We start from the raw sequence: 21,799 nt of genomic DNA on the forward strand, positions 1-21,799 counted from the left end.
AAAACTAAGGATTTGTGCTATTTTCAATACAAGTATCATCAAAAAAAAAACAAAACTAAGGATTTGTGCTATTTTCAATACAAGTATCATCACAGACTGCAAAAAGGATGCYCTTACCAAGTTTTTACTTGGTAAGATGAGAGCCCTGTGCATTTTCTCGTGAATCAGAACCTCCACTAAAGCAAAAGCAATTTGTCTTCACAACACTCCAGCAGAGATATCATCAGTGATGGTGACAGCCTGAGGGTTTTCAAGTTTTGGTTGCCATGTGGAGGAAATTCCGAGCTATTTGAGAGATTATCTCAGAAAATTGTGCGAAGTAGGGCTGCTGACTATGACAGGGTGTTTTATTTAACAAAGGTAAGAGTAAGACTGCTGGGATAGGGAATTCACATCTTGCTTCAAGAGGAGAGTGGGTAAATAGAAATCTCACAGAGATCTCTCTGAAATGATCCCATGGGATCAGGAATCACACCAGGGCTGAATCYACACAGCCCTGTTAGCAGAGGTAAGGTGCTGATGCAATTATGTTGATTTGGGAGCAGAGTGTGACCTTGTGCAGTGCTGGGGGTGTAGAAGTCCCACTCTGTTGGGCACCCCTTGGCTTGTCCTGGCTTTGGAAGGGGAGGCACTGATGGGATATTTTGTTTTCCTCTGAGAGGAAGCAAAGGAGGCAGAGCTGCTGACATCATTCTAAGATTAGGTTTATGCTGATTAAAAAATTTAGTGGGTTTTTCCAGCTCACTAGCACAGTAAATAAATCAGTGAAGCCTTTGCTGCTGTTTTGCAGGGCAAAGACTGCCCATAAGGAAAAACTTGCATTAAGAAACGAGGAAAGAGTGGAGAGTTTGCAAGGTCAAGGCAAGAGGTTTGCAGGAAAAAAAGMGTGCAAGTGATGCTTTGTCACATCCAGAACTGACACACCATTAAAAGTTAGCAGGCAGAGCTTTCTTGGACAGCAGCAGCTTGGTCTGAAGCCAGGCTGATAGCAGCAGTAACATTTCTCACAATTGCTGCTGTCAGGGTTGGAGACCCGCTGCTGCTCCCTCGCTGTCCATCTCGTGTCCGTGGATCCCGCAGAGCGTTCCGCACTGCGCCGGAATCATCCCCGCACCCAGGGTCTCACCTGCAGGGCTCACAGYGCTCTGCTGCATCAGGGAGGAGCAATGAACCAACCTTAATGAGCAATAAAACCAATTATTTGGTTACCTTGGTCCTGCGTCCTGCTCAGCCAAGCAGGGGGAGTAAAGGGGATGAGCCCTGCACCTCCTCGTTTGGCTGATACAGGTTCCTAGGATTTGCTCACTGTGAGATTACCTTCACAATTAATTGGGTAGTTGTTTGCAGTAAAATGCCACAAGTGAAGAGTAAAAAATTTCTGGAGTGTGCTTTGAATGCCAGGGCTCCACTCTGCAGAGCCTATATTGATCAGTAATGGAAATGGAGAYGGAATTTCCACATGCAAATTATTGCCTGGTCAAATGAAGGAGAGCCCTGRCTCACTCTCTGTTGACAGGAGAACCATTATCAGCACATCTTTAACATCCAGCTCAGACYTGTGAGTCTATGATTGAAGTRATTTAAATTATTTTTACAATTGTCATCTAGGAATYAGTGATACTGGTSTYAGGAAGATATYTTTTTGATGAAAGGAGARAAACAAGTGGTACCAATTCCTCAAAGATCCYGTGAGGAGTRCACASCAGCACAATTACCTTTYCCTGTTGCTTCCTAATTTATTYTTTATTTTGATTACTTGAACAATTATCAACATATTCAGGAGCTCACTGGCTCCTTTTGAGGCCACTTTTTCAGGACAAAAACCAGATKTAACAATTCTCTAAGGTGGTCCAGAATAAATGGCAGAAGGTCTGAGAAGTTGAATCCCACTCTCAGGAGCAGCCAAGCAGCAGAAGGGGAAAGGAAGGARGGAGGAGGCAGGGCACAGCTTTCTCATTAGTGAAAAAAACTGCTGTGGGAGCAAAGATGTGCTCTTCCCTTCTCCAGAGCAGCTCCAACCTCTGCTCAGATGCCCCRGAAAAAGGATTGGAGTGCTCAGCATTTGGGGGGCACTTTTAAACTGACTGAATGTAGGATGTTGGATGAGGCCAAGGTGTCTGGATGCATTTCAGCTGCCAGYCTGCCCTCCCTGGCTCTCTGACTCACATGATCCCGCTTCTGTGCTTCTCACTGTGTTTCAGCAGGCAGCAAAACACCCTCCTTTTATGCTGTTTATATTTGGGATCGCCTAAATGCTAGAGAAATAGCCAAATTTCCCATTTCTATCTGGAGAAATCAGAATTCCCTGTCACCCCTGCAGGGCTGTACTTTACAACTGGCACCTTCTCCACAAAAACTGCACCTTCATTGATGCTTTGGAGCTCTACAACACCTAGTTAAATGTTTCACATTGCAGTCTGCTAAAACAGGCATTTTCATAAAAATACTMCAAATACCGGCTGTGATTCACGGAGCAAAATAAAAACAACAGTTGCTGTTGACTGCAGTCGTTGGAGTTATCTCCTAAGGAACACCAGGGCATCAGTAAATCTGTAGTTCAGGAGCCAAATTTGCTGCTGCTATAAATCAGTGGCTCTATTGATTCCAGCAAGACTATAAATTGATTTCTACTTACTGGAGATTAGGTTTAAGTGACTGAAAATGAGGATTCAGACTAATGTGGATTTTTTCAAAGCTTTTTTTTTTAAGGTGATTCATTTTGTTATTTAGATTTAAGCCTTCTGATTCCAAGAAAAAGCCTTTGATCAAGATGTCTTAAAGCAAAAGCATGAGTGGTATCGCTGATCTGAGATCATCCATCTGAACTACATCRACAAACAGGCTGTGCAGCTGCCTGAGAGGGTGGCAGGAGCCTTGATTATCACATTGTTACCTCTTCCTGGAAGATCTCATGGAGCAGGAATTGAAGCACGTTTCTGGTTTGCATTTCCCTAAGCAGAATTCAGGTCTTTAATACATTTCAGTGCTTTCAAAAGACCTGGCAGATGCTTTGTCCCTTTCAGAAGTGAATTTRAGGAGAACGGATGTATTTTTAAGGGCTTCTCTGACACAGAGCTGAGTAAAGAAGGAAAAATTTATTAACTCCAGGGGTCAGATGGATTGAGACCCTGTGGATACACCACGTGGATGTCCAGCCTCACAGGGCTGGTGCACCTGAATGACTGATCCCTTCCTATTTGGGTTTAATGAGGTGTCCGAGTTATAAAAACATGTGAAAGGAACCTCACTGCGTRAATCAATACCTGCTCCAGTACTAAAGGCAGCAAATTTGTCAATAAATAATGAAATGGTGATAGAAAAGGTGAGCCCAGGAGCGCTCCTTTTCCGTCTGCGCCTTGTCACGCAAGCAGCTTCATGCATTTTTAAGGATGTTCTGAGACAGCACTCTCCTGCCCAGTGGCTGGGAAAACTTGGAAAACCATGCTGAAAACCTCGGTGAGGTGCCCCTGGTTAGCAAGGCTGGAGTTTTAAAACTCATTTTCTAGTCCTGGGTGCAGTGAACAGAAACTGTTTAATTATACATCACTTCAGCTGAGGGTTAAATCGATCRTGACTCCATGGAAACAGGTTTATTCCTGAGATGTGCTGGGAGCCTGGATTCAGCACAGAGGCTGGAGAGGTGAGGAGAATTCAGGGGTCACCGGCACCAGCGGGAGATGCTGTGTTGACCTCTCCAGGCTCGGAACCGTTCCTGTGAATTCAGGAATAAACCTGACCATGCCACGGCAACAGGAAAGCAAAACTCTCTGCTGTTAAAGCTGGGCAGGTCAGGCTGCAGCAGGGAAACCAAAACCAGCACTGCCCTGCTGCTCTGCCCGCTCAGGGGGTGCCTTGGTGTAACTCAGCCTCCCCATGTCCATCAGCCCCCATCACCTGAGCCGTGCTGACAAGGGACATCCTTGCGTTTTTGTTAATTAATCCCCTGGGAGCAGGGTTCTCACAGCTCTCACATTTAAATTAAGGATGCTGACACAATGCTGAAAGACATCTGCAGGCACAGAGAGCTGGGCTGTAAAGGCCAGCACCTAAAAGCTCTTTCATGGATRGCACAGACCATCATTACAGTCAGGTTAAGCCTGTGCTATTAAAAACAAAATTTGTTTCTCCAGTGGTTGATTTCCTACTTTAATTTCCAAGAAGAGCATAAACATGACTGTTCTTGCAGGTAAGATTTTGTTTCCATTTTCAGGTGTGCCAGCTCTCCTGGAGAGCTCAGATTACACTCAGGTCCTCTTGGCACGGGGGAAATAACAAGCCTGGAGTCAGTTAAATCAGGGATGGCTGGAAATGTCTGCAAGGACCTTAAAGCAAGGCTGGATCAGTTCTTGTCCATGTGAAACCTCTGCTGCTGTCTGACAGCAAAAAAAAAAAAAACCAAAACAACTTGGGCTGACTGACAGCAAAAATCACGCACATTGTGTCTCAACACCAACAAGGTGAAATTACTTGGCACTTCCAAAATTAAAAATTTAGTTTTTGTGGAAGTGAGGTTCAAGTTAGGGACACTTAACAGAACTGCTCTAAATATCTGTTGTTTTAATTGAACTGGATGCAGCATCTTTGGTTTGATTTGGAACTTTTGATGGTAGTTTTAGCCATTTAATATTAAGTTATGACTGTAAGCACATGAAAGTAGCTGAAAATTTACTGATAAATGTAATCCTTGCTTTAGGCATAAAACCCTTTGGTARCTACAGCTCAATTAAATGTCTCTGAAGCTACAGAAAACATGGGTAGTCTACTTTAATAGCTCCAACTTTTATATATATATGGATCACAAAGAAAATAATCAGCTTKAGAAAACCAAAATGAAATAAAAAATTTAAAACCTTTCACTTTTATAAGGAAGATCTTGTTGCTAATCAAAAGATAGGAAATGGGCATTCCTGGGGAGGGGTTTTCCTTAACATGCAACTTTTAGTCTAGAAGAAAGAAAGAAAAAAAACCCAAGAGCATCCTGAATTGGTACAGCTTGGGATAGTGTATTTTTCCAAAGTCAATGTTAATTTTCTAATCAAAATAAAGAATAAATTAGGAAGCAACAGGGAAAGGTAATTGTGCTGTTTTGCACTCCTCAGAGTCTTTGAGGAATTGGTACCACTTGTTCCTCTTCTCTAATTACAAAATAAATATCTTCCCAACACCAGTATCACTGATTCCTAGATGRCAATTGTAAAAATAATTTAAATCACTTTAATCATAGACTCACAGAAGGGTTTGAATTGGATACTAAAGATCATCCAGTTTCAAATCCTTGCTGTGGGCAGAGACACCTTCCACTGTCCCAGGGGGCTCCAAACCCCATCCAGCCTGGCCTCAGACACTTCCAGGGAKGAAGCATCCACTGTTTCTCTGGAAAACCTGTTCCAGTGCCATCAAGAGCTTGAATTGAGCTTGCAGATATGTTCTACACTACCTAAAATGGAATTTTCACATCACAATTGCACAGAAACCTTGTAAATGAACAGCTGCCCCATTTAAACCCAAGATTCACACTGATATCGTTTTCTTTTCTGATCTCAGAATATTTCAGCTTCCAATCTGAACCTGTTAAAGTTCATTTTTATTGTACTGGCAAGGTTAAAAAACTTGCAGTGTGAGCCTTCCTGTCTGTAAATCCACCAGAATAAAAATGAAAGCCAATGAAATCGAATATGTAGTCACGTCAAATTAAATGCAGAATTAAGTGGTTTTCATCCCTGCAGAACATTCAGCTTTCCTCAGCTGAAGGAGAAAAAGCTCCTGATACTCCACGGAAATAAAACCTGAGACAAGATAAAGGCAATTTCCTCTCATCACTGATGTGCCATTTCTAGGATGAGCAGCAAATGGCACAGGGTGTCTCTTTGTGACAAGGTCCTGGTTTTCCAACAGGGCAGTAGAAAAGAAAAAGAAGGTATTCCAGGCACAGAAGGATTTAATATGGAATGCTCATTTAGGGGAGTAATTTCAGGATAGATCACAAATGTAAGTATATGTTCAAATTAAGTCACTCTAAGAGTATTTACTACGGTTAAAAATGTAGGCAAGAAGGTTTTCTCCCCACTCACTACCATGCTGTCTGTCCTTCTGTTTTTCCACCTGCTTATTTTGATTTGTCTCCTTGTGTATTTCTCTCAAAAYTGGATCTTGGTCTCCCATGGGGAAGTTAGGATGGTGATTTCTTTGTTCTGTATTATGTAACAGCATATGCAATATATAATAATAATGTGTATATACATATCCATATTTTTTCATATATATTCTATTGCTTTTGAAATCAGACAGTGCAAGYATAAATCTAAACCAGAAAACAATCCATATATTCGCCTTTGTGAACTTTGCTGTGGCATTTCTGAACAACAGCAAAAATAAAATACATAGATGATTGTCTACAAAATGCTCAGTTTTGGGTCTGGAAAGTATGGAATGAGTGTAATTATCCCTCATTTTCAGTCAATGCAGGATAATAGGCATGGGAAAAGGAGGCTGAAGGTGAGCTGTCAAGAGCCCCAGCCTTTGCTGAATCCCCAGTGGCCGAATTTGTATTGGATTCAGTCACAGCCACGGCCGGCAGATCTCTGTCAGCAGCTTTCCACCAGAAATCCAGTCCCCARATAGAATCCAATCACTGTGTCAGAGGGATATAACTCCTTCACCCTTGACCTCAGAGGGTTCATAGGGAAAAGGGTTCAYATTTCGGGTTACAGGGCTGCCACTGGAAAAATACTGTGCCTTCCATTGCTGCGTGGTTCTTATTTTTCTCATTATGCTAAGCAGCTTATTTTTAGCTGCTGTGACTGAATTCTGGAAAAGAAGATTGGTTTCTTGTCTTGGGTGTTTAAAACAACATTTAGGCACTGCAGGTGATATCCAGACTGCATTTCAGGGACCCTTGTAAATCACTATTTAATAAAGCACTTGCATTCTGTAACTCATGGCTTGTCTGCACGTTAAGGCTTTGCTGTTTTAATGATTAGGATTAGTCAAAGCAGCAAGAAACTTCTAAATTGGGTCAAGAATGCTAATTAAAGCATCTGAAATACTGAGAGAACATGATCATTCAGCAAAGCTGGAGAGGTTAAATCAGTATTTTTTTTTCTTAGTTAATATGCAGTAGGCTTAAGAGCTAGGCTTGGGCTTCTTGACTCAGGTGTCCAGCTGTAAAAACTCCAAAAGTATCCAAATTTGGATAGTGAGGGCTTGGCTGAGAGCAGGCCTGGCCTGGCTGGGGCTGCTGTTAGAAGGAAATGTCTGTTGGCCAGATCTCCTCTGGGATATGGGGACCAAGGAGAAGAGCTGGAGGATGGAGAGGATGGACTCTGCCCTGTCCCACCAGCCACAAGGACAGCAGGAAGGAAATGCTTCCAGTGGAGCAGGGGCTTGGAGAAGGGGGGTCCTGTACTCCAGGAAAGCACTCAGGGGCTGCTGACATCGTCATGGCTGTGAAATCAGTCCCTGGAAAATCTTTTTTTCAGAGTCTGCCTCCCCACAGCTCCCTTTTCTCCCCATCATGARCAGGTTTCTTTCCAAACTGGTTTCTTTCACCAGTTGAAAATTTGTAGAGAAGCTTCTGAGATGTAAAATCTTGTGATGCTTTAAATGGATTTCCAAATCCCCTAGTCTGTTATACCCTCTGAGTGACATTTCTTCTCAGGAACTGTGTTTGCGATGCTTTAATCCTTCAGGGGTTTTATATTCATGTGATCTCTCCCCACTTTTGAGGAAGTGGGGTGGTCAAAAATGACCTTGCAGTTGTTTTGTGACATCAGACAGCCTCTCTCTRGTCTAAGTCAAACTAACCCTTAAGGAAGATGTCATCTATTTGAAAAGGTTCTTTTTACTGCGGATTAACATAAGAGAAAAATATAATTGGGGGTCTGAGCTCTGTAGTGCCCTMGTGGAAAGGAAATTTCTGCAAATTGCAAGAAATGAAAATTTTCTAGGTATTTCCCATTCAAACCCTTGTCAGTTGTTATTTCTTCCAAGCATGAACTCGATTGCCAGGGGATGCAAGTAAGTGGTCTGTCCACAAAAAAACCCAGACATAAATAGCACTTGGGATGCAAAGAATATCAAAATATTTCCCAGTTAATAGCTGTTCTTTTCTCCWGCACAATAATTTAGGAGTAAAGAGAAGAAAAAAGCCAACAGGCTTCTTGGCTGCAGCTATTAGTGAGATTTAAAATTATAATAACGGGAATCTATTTTTAATAAACTGCTCCTGCAATGTTTATTGCAGTTAAGAATAATTGTTATGATAACTCAATTTGTGATTATTATTCTTAAGACAGAAAAAAGGAACATTATTATAAAACTCTTTGAACCTCTACAATTATCTTCCATTTTTCTACATTAGACTCTTTGATGGCACAGTGGGAGGTAGGAAGAGAGTGCCTTTCTTTCCAATTTCTGTCCCTTTTTTGGAGGATGAAGGACTGACTCATTTGTCAACCTCACAGGTAAACTCGGGGTTACAATTGTTGAAATTTATGAATATTTATTTGATAAATTGCCTCAGTTTTGCTCTGTTTAAATGATTCCTTGAGGACCTGATCTTAATAACAAAACTTGTAGTTAATGACAGCTGTGGGGAGGAGGACAATAATCCCAATCCCAAACTTCTGGGAGTTTTGATGCTGAGAAAGATGCGGCAAAAACAATGTACTGCCATCATTTTACAGCATGAAGAATTTTAACACTGTACAGGAGTTAAGAAGACCCACTTTTGCAAAGGATGTGATTTATCCCACAGCTTTAAAATCCTGCTTTGCTGTTTTTACTGCTTCAATTTTCTCTTTTAAGGTGCCTCCTGGGACACATGACTATTCTGATGGCTTCCTGAAAAATGTCACCATCTCCAGTGGGTCACCTTMAAGGCCTGGGCAGATTAGGCTTGACAGCTCTGCACAGTCCACAAAACCTCATGTGCAGGTCTGCATTCATCATTYCACTTTTTGGAAGCTGTGCAGAGGCTGTTGTTAAGCAGCAATTTCAGTTTGTTTGGTGGTTTATAGTGGGTGACTATAAAAGGGAAAATAATGATGTTAATGACTAAGTGTGAACTATAAATAATCACAGGATGGTTTGGGTTGGAAAAGATCATAAGGATCATTTWGTTCCAACTCTCTGCCATTGGCAGGGACACCTTCCACTATCCCAGGTGCTCAGAGCTCCATCCAGCCTGGCCTTGGACACTTCCAGGATGAGGCATCCACAGCTTCTCTGCACAGTCTGTTTTAATCTCATCTTTTTCCAAAAATCTGTGTGTGCAGTTGTAAAGATCAGAACACCACAATGCATCAGACACACTTTCAAAACACCGAATGTAGAAATTAATTTAAAAAAAATCCTATATTCATGTTCCATTTCTGAAAACTTCTTCCATTCTTCTGAAAACTTGGAGAAACTCCTGCAGTTTTTGTTTTGTTTTTTTTTTAAATTGAAGAATGATTAATACCACCTTCTCCATATACTTGAAAGTGTTGCCATGATATGAGGACAATGATGCAGAGGACATCTATAGATCCTTGTACCATCAACTAAAGTATCCTCCTRTCTAGGAGAGCTGGTTGATAGTCAAGCATCATCTTCTCCAAGCTCAGTGAGCAGAAACGCAGGAAAAAAATTCCGGGAGGCCCCAGTGGATGGACAAGGAGCTCCTGGCAAAACTCAGACAAGGGAGGAAGTACCCAAGAGGGTGGAAGCAGGCAAGGATAACCCAGAGGGAGTATTTCCTAACTCAGYGGTTAGGAAAGCCCAGCTGAAGCTGAATCTGGCCAGGGATGCCAAAGACAACAGGAAAATGTTCTCTAAGTTTATAGGTGACAACAGGAAGGCYGGGGAAAATCTGGCCCCACTGCTGAAAGGAACCTGGTGACACAGGCCATGGGAAAGGCTGAGACACAGAATGCCTTGTCTTCCTCTGTCTTCACTAGCTAGGCCAACTTTCAGGAATGTCAGGTCCAGGAGATCAGTGGAACAGCCTGGAGCAAGCAAGATTTACCCATTGTGGACAAGGATCAGGTCAGGGAACCCTTAAGCCAACTGGATAAATGGAAATCCATGGACTTTGCTGGAATGTGCCTGCAAGTGCTGAGSGARCTGGCAGATGCCACTGAGACCACTCTTGACAGTCTTTGGCTGATCATGTGGTTGGGAGAAATGCCCAAGACTGGAAGGAAGCAAATGCCACTGCTGGTTCCAAGAAGGACAAGAAAGAGGAGGCAGGAACCACAAATCCGCTCAGCCTTGTTTCCATCCCTGGGAATTCACCAATAAACTCCATCGTTAACCTTTTGTGATTTAAATTGCAGCTTTGTGTGTTCATTTCCAAATGTCCCATTTATCAAAATTACTTTTTCTAACAGTCTCTCTGAGGCTGTCTGATAATTGTCGGGGATTATTTTGAAAAACAAACCCCACTTATTGTAAATCCTTGAACCTTTGCTGCAACCTTTGCAACAGGCAGCTGTTTGAAAAAGGAGCTCAGAAATCAGGAAGGAGGAGGCAGAAGTGATTGAAAGTGACATTTTCCAAGAGAGATTGAATTGGCTGAGAAGAAAATCAAAGCACCATGAAAACAGGTGAAAGTTCTCTTGAAAGAAAAGATTTACTTCATGGAAGAATAAAAGYGTGCTGAAGCAGCACAGTGATTTATCTCAAATGTTCTCATCTACTGGAACTAAACACCTGAAGTTTTTTTTTAAATTTCTTCTCCATGTTCTCAAACGGAGAATGACTTTGATTAATTATATTTGAATTACTAATTACCTCTGGCAATTTTCTGAAGCTGTGGGTAAAAGAAGAAAGATGCCCAGTAACTGTTTCCTCACAGACTTGAACAGTAAAATATTGGTCTGTCTGCTACTACTGAAAGATCTTTCTATCCATATGTTTTGTTTAAAACCCTTCACAAAGTGACCTTTAATAATGTATTATTCAATATTTATGGGCCAGCATTCAAATTGCCCCGCTGGAACACTCAATTATGTTTTCAAGGTAAGGAAGCCAATTATTAATTTTATAATATATTTGATTTCCTTACTGCAAAGGAAAGCTAAAGCTAATCAAGAAAAGTGGGTAAGAAAAATAAAGTCATTAAAACTAACAGAGCTAAACATGACTACAAGTCTGTAAATCACTTGAGGGGCTCTAAGGTTGTTTCAACCCTGGAAGATTTTAACTCAAGCACAGGGACTAAATTTTGGTTCTATCTGCCCTCGAGAAAATCAACTTTATATAGAATATATTAGAATATTTCCAAACACTAAATATGCATAAGTAATRTATTTGGAACATGAAAGGAAAGAGAGCAAGATATTTGTTAAAGAAATGATAAAAAATATCTGTTGACTGCTTGGAAGGAAAGAGTTCAGTTTTGACTTAGCTGTGAATGCAGATGCTTCCCTTTAGCAGAGCAGGAACAAATATTTATCTTACTTCTTTGGAGAAATAAAAAGTATTTCTATCTTTATCTATTTCTACAGCTCCTGGGTTTGTGGTTCTACTCTGTGWCTACACAGAAATCAGCAATTTCTCCCACTATTTTATTTCCTACTTATTTTCCCTCTTATCTATCTGTGTGACACAGTAATTTCCTGCCTTGAGTATTATAACTGTCTACCTTCTGCTTGGGCTTTTTCTTCCCACATTTTTCTTTCAGCTTTCTCTAGGAAACTCATTGATCTTTTTTTTTTTTCAGTGTCAGGTCCTTCTTTTGAACGACCCTTGCTGATGTCACTATCTACCTTCCATCCCTCTGTCCTCACAACCACTGCTTTTTATGGTGAATATTAAGTAAAAGGCCCTACATAGATTATTTATTCCTCTTTTTTTTTTTTACACAGATGAGCACCACTGATTGCTTTCTGTGGATCTGAGTAGCAGCATTCACACTGGCAAATATGTATACTAAAATAAAATAGAATGAAATAAAGTAAAATAAAATAAGACAAAATAAAGTAAAATAAAATAAGACAAAATAAAGTGAATAGAATAGAATAGAATAGAATAGAATAATAGAATAGAATAGAATAGAATAGAATAGAATAGAATAGAATAGAATAGAATAGAATAGAATAGAATAGAATAGAATAATGTTTTCAGAAAGCAAACAAATATAATTATGGCTTTTTTTCCATTTGAATCCTCCTTGGCAGTGTCCTGTGTAACAGAGACTGACAAATCTTCTGAGGTTTTATAGCTTGATCTCAGAGTATCACAAACATCCTGCCTGTGCTGTTGGGCACTAAGGTATCAGTAGAAACAGCATGTTTATGATCTGGAAATTTGATTGAGCCCAAGAATGGGTGTTGCTCTGGTACCTGCAGTCAGCAAGGAGTTGGAGTCTTGATTTTCTGTTTTTTTTTTATTTCTCCCCTCATTTAAATATCCCAAAKTTAAATAATAGGTAATGTCAAAGAGAGAGTGTGAGAGCTCCAGGACATCACCAAAGGGTTGTTACAAGCCTGACAAGCCCCATGGCAGAAAGGGACAAGCACAACTCCTGCAATCTGTCTTTGTGAGCGGTTACTGAGAGCAAGCTTTTGCTCCTGAGCACGAAGCGCTGCAGTGAGACACGTTCTGTTAGAGGCTGGTTGGAGCTGGAGACGGGCAGATGCACCCGCATATGGTCKTATTTATCCCAGAAGGGTCAGCTGCCTGATGGCTGCGAGTGTGAGGAGTGGATTTGATGGCTCAGACAGCCTCTTTCTGCTCCTCAATTCCCATGTTTTCCACACGCRGGAGAACACGCTCCAACATTGCACRAGCTGGGACAAACCCTGATTATCTCTGTGAGTAATCACAGSAGTTATTGTGATTTACCCTGTCATGGCAAGGGGGTGCTACCCTCTAGAAAGCAGCAGTGAGAGCACTGCTCAACCCATGTCAGGAGTGGACGTGGTAACGCTGCCAGGCCGCAGACGATGGCGAACAGTGAGGCCTAGCACAGAACAGCCGGCTAAGAGAACAGCATGTTTGGGCATGTTTGGGCATGTTTGGACATGTTTGGGCATGTTTGGGCATGTTTGGGCGTGTTTGGGCATGTTTGGGCACGTTTGGGCATGTTTGGGCCCGTACTTGTACTAGCCAGTGCTAGCCCTAAGTTTTGTAATGTTGATAAGAAATGTATCTATAGTTGATATAATGATTGTTGCTTATATAAGGATTTGTTTTTAGTTACTGCTGAAAAGGTATAAATACTCTGCTCTGTATCAATAAAATCAGCTTATTGCAACCAAGCGATCTGCCATGTCTCTTCCATCACTGATTGTTGTGGAAGATATATTCTTGCAACAGAACGGACACATTCTGCACCAGCCATAAGGAGAGAGGCCTGCAAAATGTAGGCCAGGTTAATGAGGATGAGGAAGAAAAGGAAGAAAGAATTTTATAACGAGAGAGGGAGTAACAAACTTGAGTGATAAGGGTCCCAAGGAGCTTTTTCTTTTGTTAACTATTTGTTACCACCTTGACGTAAATAATGCTAGCCAACCATAGAAGTAGTTTTGCCACGTGAACAGTGCATGTAACCAATCACGATATATGTAGTCGCGTGTACAGAAGAAGTTTTGATTAGAAAAAACTGTAAGAAACTGCAATAAATCCACTAATGCTTGATTCATATTGAATTGTGCGTAGTTTCTTTTTGTTCTCTCCTCATACAGGACCCTCACCCCAGAAGCCAGAAGGCCTCACCTGGCCGATGCGCCTTGGGAACTGCCATGTTCATCACGCGGCCGCCGTCCTGAGGCTTGGGCGGGGAGGCGGTGAAGCGGCAGATGCCCGACTCGGACGGCGTGCTCGAGGTCAGGCTGTCCGTGTAGTCGTTGGTCCCTGCCGTGAGCTGCTCCGAGGAGGTGTCTGATATGAAGCATTCCGTGATGGTGAACTTGGCGTGCCTCAGCTGCTCTTCCATCTTGGCATGCTCGTAGGCCCTTGCCAGCTCTTCGTACGTGGAGGAGGCACTTTCTGTGGAGACCATGCTGCTCCGTGCTCGATCTGCACCACGGGAAYGGGAACAATGGGAGAGAAAACATCTGTAGGATCCTTTTTTGGGACAAGAGACACGAGTGCGATATTGCAGAGTAAAGCAGAGAGCCCTTGAAATTATCAAGGTGATTTAAATTAATCTGCAAGTGTAAATTTAGTCAGTCACTCCACAATTACAGATAATCTAAAGTKAAGTCTTATTCTGCAAGCAGCATTAGGTGCCTTAGCATTAAATTAAAATTTTGGGTTTTTTTTAAACCCTTTATTACTTGAAAAATAGTATTGTTTTTTGTTAACAAAAATCACTTGCCTTCAAAATATTTCCAACCCACAAACCAAATATAGCAAAATGAAGAACATCTTTACATGATCTTTTTAATGCATCTCAGAAATATTTCAGTGAGGTGATGTACAGGTGAGAAAGGACAGTCTTTTTGTCCTGTTTCCATCATATATATATATATATATATATTTTAAAAGTCCTTTGAACAAAGGTCACATATAAAGACAGCAGCTCTCAGATGTTGTCTCTCTAGGCACCAGGTAAAACACTAACTCATTTCATTGGGAACAAAGATCTCAAGAAAGCAATATTTGGCAACTACAGCCTGCAGTCATTCAGGTGCCTTTTTCCAATGCTGCTGAAGCTAATGGGGGGAATTCATATTTGACACACGGGTTATTATGACCTACAAGCTGTTCTTTTCTGCTGATGAGTTTCTGAGAATATCAATATTTCTTAAACAACACTATTATTGAAAATGTAAATGGCTACTGATACATTAAAAAGCGCTCTGGAAAAGCAGRGCTCATTTCTGCAGGGATGGAATTGCTGAGCTGTTGCACCCACGGTGTTTCTACTCCAGTGGGCTGGAAGAGCGGAGGACTTTTAAAAAGAGTTCCTTGGGCAGAAGTCGTGTTTCATCACAGGATCTRTGCAATTTCAGACATTGTTGGTGATGTTCAATAAACAGGCACAGTGTAATAGCTAATTCATAAAAATGGACCTTCTGTAGCAGCCAGAGGCAAGTGTGTCGTTATTGCAAATCTTTATCTTTTTTATTGCGTGCCTGYGCCCCTGCATCAGTTTTCATTGTGCACGAAGAACAATACTCCTGCCACTTGTAAATARGGCCATCCATTATTTAAAATGACAAGTACTTCTGCAATGTGTTGTAACTTGCTTAAGATCTTGAGCTGACCAGAACTTAACAGGGTTTCTTTTGATTTTTCTTTTTTATTTTTTTTTTCCCCTTTCCACCCACAGGAAACATCATTCCCTTTTTTTCACATTTGATTTGTAAATCAGACCGCAGTGATGTCTTTCCAAATTTCTGGTCAGCTGGAAACTCCCAGGAGGCAGCAGTTGACCAGTGCTACAGAGCACTGTCTGTAAATATCATGGTCATACAAAGGTCATAATTTGGTCCATGCAGCCCAGGACCTGCAACTTCCCAAATCCTAAGAGAAGGAGACTGTTCCAGGACCAATCTGCCTGAACACCTACTTTAGATTTGCTGAAAGTTCATCCAAGCCCAGGGTGAGCTTTATGAAACTTGTTGAACTTCAGGAATATRGATTGATCAGGAAGTTTCTAATGGCCTCTGGTGACAACATTTGAACTTGGTCGCTGTTATGAACGGCTGCCAGACATTTCTCCTAAAGCTCAAAAGCTTCTGCTTTGTAAGCCTGGAATTGTTTGGATAAGTGCTAAATTCTGCCAAATATCAACTGCATCAACCAGCTCCAGAAATGTGAACTCCAGATTGGAGAAGTGATCAAATGTGCACATTAGCTCAATTGAYTCTCGAACACATAATTTGGCTACATATGTTTATTTGAAAGTTTTAAACTTCTGCAGCACTTAAATKAAATGGACTGTATTCTTTTCCCAGAAACCAAGTGGTTTAATAGAGCTGCTTTTTGGCACAAGAAAACCTTTCTTGAGCRTGATTTAAAGCCTGCTATCCCTTACATAAATCACCACGCATTCAAAGGTGGACACAGAGTAGAAAAGWAGGCTTGTTAAAATATAGATTATGAGGTCTGTTTACATAATTGGATGTAGTTTTTCTGCTAAACCACACAGTAAATTTAATTTCTGCCCTTTGCCACACACATTGGAAAATATCCTTGGGTGACAACATGTTGGAACACATCCAAATGCACCTGAAATCTGGAGTGTCTACAGAAAGGGCTTCTGAGGGAAGAGTTGCTATTTATATTTAGATTTGTATATCTATTAATCTTAAAAATTCATGATAATTCTAGCTGTAGAAATCAGGATGAATGTTGTCAGCTGGCTGGAGGAATCTACTGACTGCCATTACTCYATGGAGACAACCTTTGGGTCTACTAGTTTAAGAGGATGAATTATGAAACTGTGAGATCTCCAGGCTGTAAATCTAAGTGAAATCAGACACTTGTTCCCATAGAGAGAACAAAACCAGCCATACTGGTTTTCATGGTGAAAGGCCAGTTATGTCTACTGCTTTGTAGCTCTAGCACAGCTGATGAACAGCTTTCTCCTAAAATCAGGATAAAAAGTAAGTAATTCCTTCTGAGGAAACCAGAGTAAGCCTGAATTCACTTTGGCCAGRCTTCCCTTTGGGAAATATTTTACCTTTCTTCTTATTTAATCTTTATTAGACTTACTTCATTACTATTTTTCTACTTAATATTTACTCATTTATTTGCCTTTTATGTCACTTTTTCAGTGTAGSACAGAGGAGAAAGCTTTTTCTTCAGCTACAATTGCATTTATGATGTGAAGGCATCAAGAAGGCAAAATATACATCTAGTGTCTCCCCACTTGTCACCTAAAGGAATAAACACCTTGCTGGTTTTTGGGAAAATCCTGGCCAACTGCTGCAGAATTCARTGCTATGAATGGATTTTGACTTGGACTCGYATTCCCAAGTTTTCCCTCYCTTTTTTYYYTTTYCMRKTWRRAWWAAMMWWWTAWWWKRRSMRRAAAAWWAAAAATACTAACCTGAATGTTGTTCAAATCCTAAAACCATTCCATGTATGACTCAGGAATATTCTTGTTTGTTAATACTGCCCATGCTTAATCAAATTCTCCTACTTTTTGGTTCAGGGAGCTACAGGAAAATCGACTCCCTTGTCTTTCAAAGGACTCCAACGTGTGTGTGCGGAATGAGGAGCCACGGGCACAATATTTGTTATCGTTATCACTACAAGCGTTCTCATAAATAACCCACAGAAAAAACACCCTGGCAAAGGAAGAATAATGACACCAAAGCTCCAAACGAGGCACAGGCAGGAACAGGAAGGTTTCTGCAGCTGCTGCTGTCCCATTTTCCCAGCAGGGAGCTCTGTCGGTACCTGTGTCCTGTGAGGGGCTGACGCTGTAGCTGTCACTTTCCTTGTCCACGGAGCCTGCTGGCCTGGGTGTGGGGAGCCTCCAGTCCGTGGTGAGGGTGTGGGCTGATATGGTGGGGTGGGGTCTGTTCAGGGTCCACTGGCTGGCGTAGCGGTTGCGCGCGGTGGGTCCGGTTTTGGCGTTCCTCCTCGTGGTGGGATCTGCGAGGGAGAGCGGGGAGGGATTGGCAGGGAAACCAGACCTGTCAGAATCATTGTCCTGGAAWGTCCTGAGCGGGAAGGGACCCACAAGGATCATCAAAGTCCAGCTTCTCTCCCTGCCCACCCCCAGCAATCCCAGCCTGTGCATCCCTGGCAGCGCTGTCCAAACGCTCCTGGAGCTCTGGCAGCCTCGGGGCCGTGCCCGTTCCCTGGGGAGCCTGGGCAGTGCCAGCACCCTCTGGGGACAGAAGAACCTTTTCCTAATATCCAATCTGAACCTCCCCTGACACAGCTACAGTCATTTCCTTGGGTCCTGTCCCTGCCCACCAGACAGATCAATGCCTGTCSCTTCTCTTCTCCCTTCCAAGAGTGGAAATCACCAAACCCAAGACATTCTTTTTGGGGAAAAAAATGAACAGCGTTAATGCTGATCATTACCAAACTGCTGATGCGTTTTTTTTTAACTACTGTCTTTCTAATGAAGCTCTACATTTTATTAAGARTGGAACTGAAAAGCTGAGGGTCCCATCAGTCTCCCATTGACACATTCATCATCCCTTTACTCCAAGGCAAGCTGTTCTCCAGTACCAAAACCACTCTGAGAACTGAAAGAGCACGAGGCAAATAGATTTGGTCAGGGATTTTTTCACACCACATCTCATATGAARTGCAAAGTTAAATTATCAGCATAGCTGTGCCCTCAGAAACCCTGCACGGGGTACCTGCTGTCAGTTTTTAAAAAAAGATGTGCTCAGAAATGTGGWGATATAATTCCCTGTTCTGGACATATTGTTATTATATTACAGTATTGATCAGTTACAGATTTATTTTAACACAGAGCCAACACATAAATCATAAGCTGTAATAGTGCCATCAGAGTTTCAGCAGGAACAGGTTCATAAAGATTGGACTGCTTTAAAACAATTACTAAATTAATAGAATTTCTTAAATGTTAAAAATCATCTGCTACTGGTTTAAGGACAGCAATGTTCCACTTTTTTATTAACCTAGAGATAATAGAGTGACCAAGCTAGTAAAAGAAAGCTGTGGGCGAAAATTGACCTCTTACAAGTTATTGATAAATAGTTCTGCCCTAAAAATGAGTCTAACAAAGCAAGTGCAAGAGAAAAAAGTCATTGTGTGGCAAACAGAGAGTGACTACATGAGCACTGAAGGATTTCTTGCTGAAGTGTCTGAAAGGATATCACCAACAATAGAAAGATAGGGTATTAGAAATGAAAAATTCAAATCTATTCCAAATGTTCTTTGACATTCAAATGGTGAAGTTGTTAGTCTTTGAGGTAAGAGACTTWAGCAGAAGAAAATTGAAAGAAAAAAGCAATACCCAGATAATGACTCTGAGCACCWCTTCTGCCTGAGCATTCCCAGCGGGAATTTGTATTCTGCTGCTTCAAAGAAATAAGTATTTGTGTTTATTAACAAATAATGGCCTGATCCTTCTCCTCTTTTCCCCTACAGCAGTGGCAAAATGAGAGCCCGGTGCCACTGATAATTGATCCTCCTGGTAGTGCTGCACAGAGCTGCCTCACATGGACAACATCCAGCGTKGTACAAAGCACCACCTGGGAATGTGGCACAGCCAGGAGGGAGCCTCATTCCAGGGAAAACATGGAGAACAGGAGGASAGTGCTGGTGGGACAACTCCTGGCACAGCGCTGGGCCTGCCTGCTCTGGAGATGGACTGGGGGGAATGCCATTTGGGGGGAGTGCAGAAATACCCAAAGGGCAACAGGACAAGAGCCAGGCTCTCATCAGGGTGCCCGGTGAGAAGACCCGGGACAATGGCCACAAGGGGACACTTGGGAGCTGCCCCCGACCATCAGAAACTCTGATGTGATGGAGGCTGAGCACTGGCAGAGGCTGCCCACATGGGTGGCRGAGTCTCCATCCTTGGGGACACTCAGAAATCATCTGGGGATGTTCCTGAGCAACCAGCCCTTGCTGGTCTTGCTTTAAGCAGAGCGACTGAGCTCACCAGTGCCCAGATGTCCCTCTGGACCTCAACCTCAGATCCTGTGACTCGGTGGGATCTCACCAGCAATGGGAAGGAGCTGGGACAGCCTCTGCCAGCAGCAGGAGCTCAGTCCTCAGTCCTGGAGCTTTGCACCAGCTGTGCTGTGCCTGTGTCAGCGGCGGTGCAGCTCAGGCACAGCCATTCCAGAGCTGTTCACACAGCTCTGCTGTCAAACAGGACTGGAGAGAGCTGAGGTCAGCAAGGCAAAGGTTCAAAGAGCTTCTCTTCCATAAATAAATAAATAAGGACAAGAGAACAACTTAAAAAATACTGTATAGGAGTATTTTTGCCACTCAGTGGGTGTGAGTGTGCTCAGACAGGAGGGTCCATAACCTCTGAGCCACCCAGCTGGGCTCCACTCTCACAGCACAAGAGGAGACAAAATCCCAGAGCCCAGCCTGCAGCAAAGCTGGATTAGAGTCTTAAATCCAGGCAACACTACCTGGGAGTCTTTGACCCAGCCCTGTGCCCTGCTGCCATCAGATCTGTGCTGCTTAATAAAAGTGGTGGTGGATTTTTATTCCAAAGCAGGGCTGGACACAGATCATGCTCTCACACGAGTTAAATCCATCTTTAATTTGAAGGAATTCTATCCCTGGTGGCAGAGGAATGAAACACAGAACTGCACACAAAAAGGCATTAGTCAGGAAGGTGCTGTGAAGTTCTGTGGTATGACACAGGAATGATGGCTGGGGTGATGCCTTTTTCCTCATTAAAAAATCCTTGAGGAATGACCTGAAAAAAGCTGAAAGAGCTGGAAAAGCACCAAGGCCAGAACTAGAAAACCTATTATTTACAAAAGCCAGGGTGAAAATGGGTTTTTCAAATAATCTGCATTCTAGCAACTGAGCTTCCAGCATTTATGTTCACCAAACTCAACAAGTAAACAACTTCTGAAATGGTCAGGGGGCAGAAATAATCCAAGAGATTTCAGAAATTGCACACTGCAGTGAACTACACTTTGGTCAAATTTCCAACTCATAAATAATCATTCAACCTAGTATTTTATTTTCCCCATTTACACAGATATGGAACATATTCATGAGCGGAAGGAAAAGAATTGATTGCATGAGTGTATTAATTTATGATAGTATTTTAATCACTAGAAGAATAACTTGGCAGGAATGTATCTGGGAAAAGTAATTTACCATAATAAGTAAAGCCAGAAATATAACTTTTTCAAAAAAAGTAATAATGAGAATTGCTTTTTTTTTTTTTTTTTTTTTTTTTTTTTTTTCCTGATGGAGAAGTAGGGAGGAAAGTTGTTTTTGAAATACAATAAAGATTGATCACAGAGAAGAAAAAAAGGTATATTAGACGCTAAAAGCCATTAAGCTAATTTACCCAATAAATTCTGGAAATTAAAATCTAGCATGCATTTGGTTTAATGTAAGCCAGGTATGAATTATTTCAAATTACACCTCCATTTCAGATGCATATGCAATTTTCCCCRTATTGAATCGTTAAATGCAATAGTTTAAGAAATGCCCTCTGCTGACCTAAATAGATTTCTCTCTGCTCTCAGATACAAGGATGAGGATGCAAATGCAGGAGCAGAATATTTATTTTGTCATAGCTTTCTCCTCTCCAGAAAAAAACCCAAAAACTATTTTCTGATGTGCTTACTTGTTCCTGGCCGGGCATCAGAGACGTCCACCAGTGGCCCTGTGGCTTGTGACACCGACTGGTAGTGGACAGTGTGGGTGACAGTCAGGGACTTCTGCTTGGACGTCTCTCCAAAGTCAGCATCGGTGAGCAGGACCGTGGATCTGTCATCTGTAGGTGGGAGACAATCAGATAAAGATGCAGAAGGTTGGCTTTGCCTTCCTGAGAGCCTTGAGGCCGCTCCCCAGGTGGGCACAGCCCAGAGACACAGTGGGGAAAGGCTGCACCCTGCTCTAGGCAGGGCTGGGGRAGCCTCCAAGAGAGGGAGCCTCTGGGTTTAAACTCAAAGCTCATGCAAAACTAAAGAGTAAATTTCATTTTCCCGGTGATTTCATCTTAGATATGCAGCTGAGACAGACTGTTAAACATTCCCCCAAAAAGTTGATTTGTGTGTAAGAATTTTTGGCCCTAATTCCTTTGTTGCCATCCTTTGAACACTGCACTCTCCACCTTYCCTTTCATAGAGTTCAGGTGAGCTTTTAGCAACATATTGAATTGATTTCTTTTTATTACCATGGTTAGCAATGTCCTCAGTGAAACCACCCCTATCTTCCCAAAAAC

The 21,799-nt window shown here is 42.0% G+C and overlaps 1 protein-coding gene across 1 annotated transcript in view; it reads right to left on the bottom strand.

The window, feature by feature from the left end:
• DSCAM (DS cell adhesion molecule) overlaps positions 1 to 21,799 on the bottom strand; it is a 368,029-nt gene that overhangs the window by 5,665 nt on the left and 340,565 nt on the right. The window contains exons 30-32 of the mRNA XM_057373994.1: positions 21,200 to 21,349; positions 17,341 to 17,538; positions 13,702 to 14,004 (exon numbers count right to left, since the gene is read on the bottom strand). Coding sequence (XP_057229977.1) covers positions 13,702 to 14,004; positions 17,341 to 17,538; positions 21,200 to 21,349 — 651 coding nt within the window. The remainder of the gene's footprint in view (positions 1 to 13,701; positions 14,005 to 17,340; positions 17,539 to 21,199; positions 21,350 to 21,799) is intronic.

This window comes from Malurus melanocephalus, unplaced genomic scaffold (genome assembly GCF_030028575.1).
Source record: "Malurus melanocephalus ecotype Western Australia unplaced genomic scaffold, MMel_1.1 scaffold_212, whole genome shotgun sequence".
Lineage (NCBI taxonomy): Eukaryota > Metazoa > Chordata > Aves > Passeriformes > Maluridae > Malurus > Malurus melanocephalus.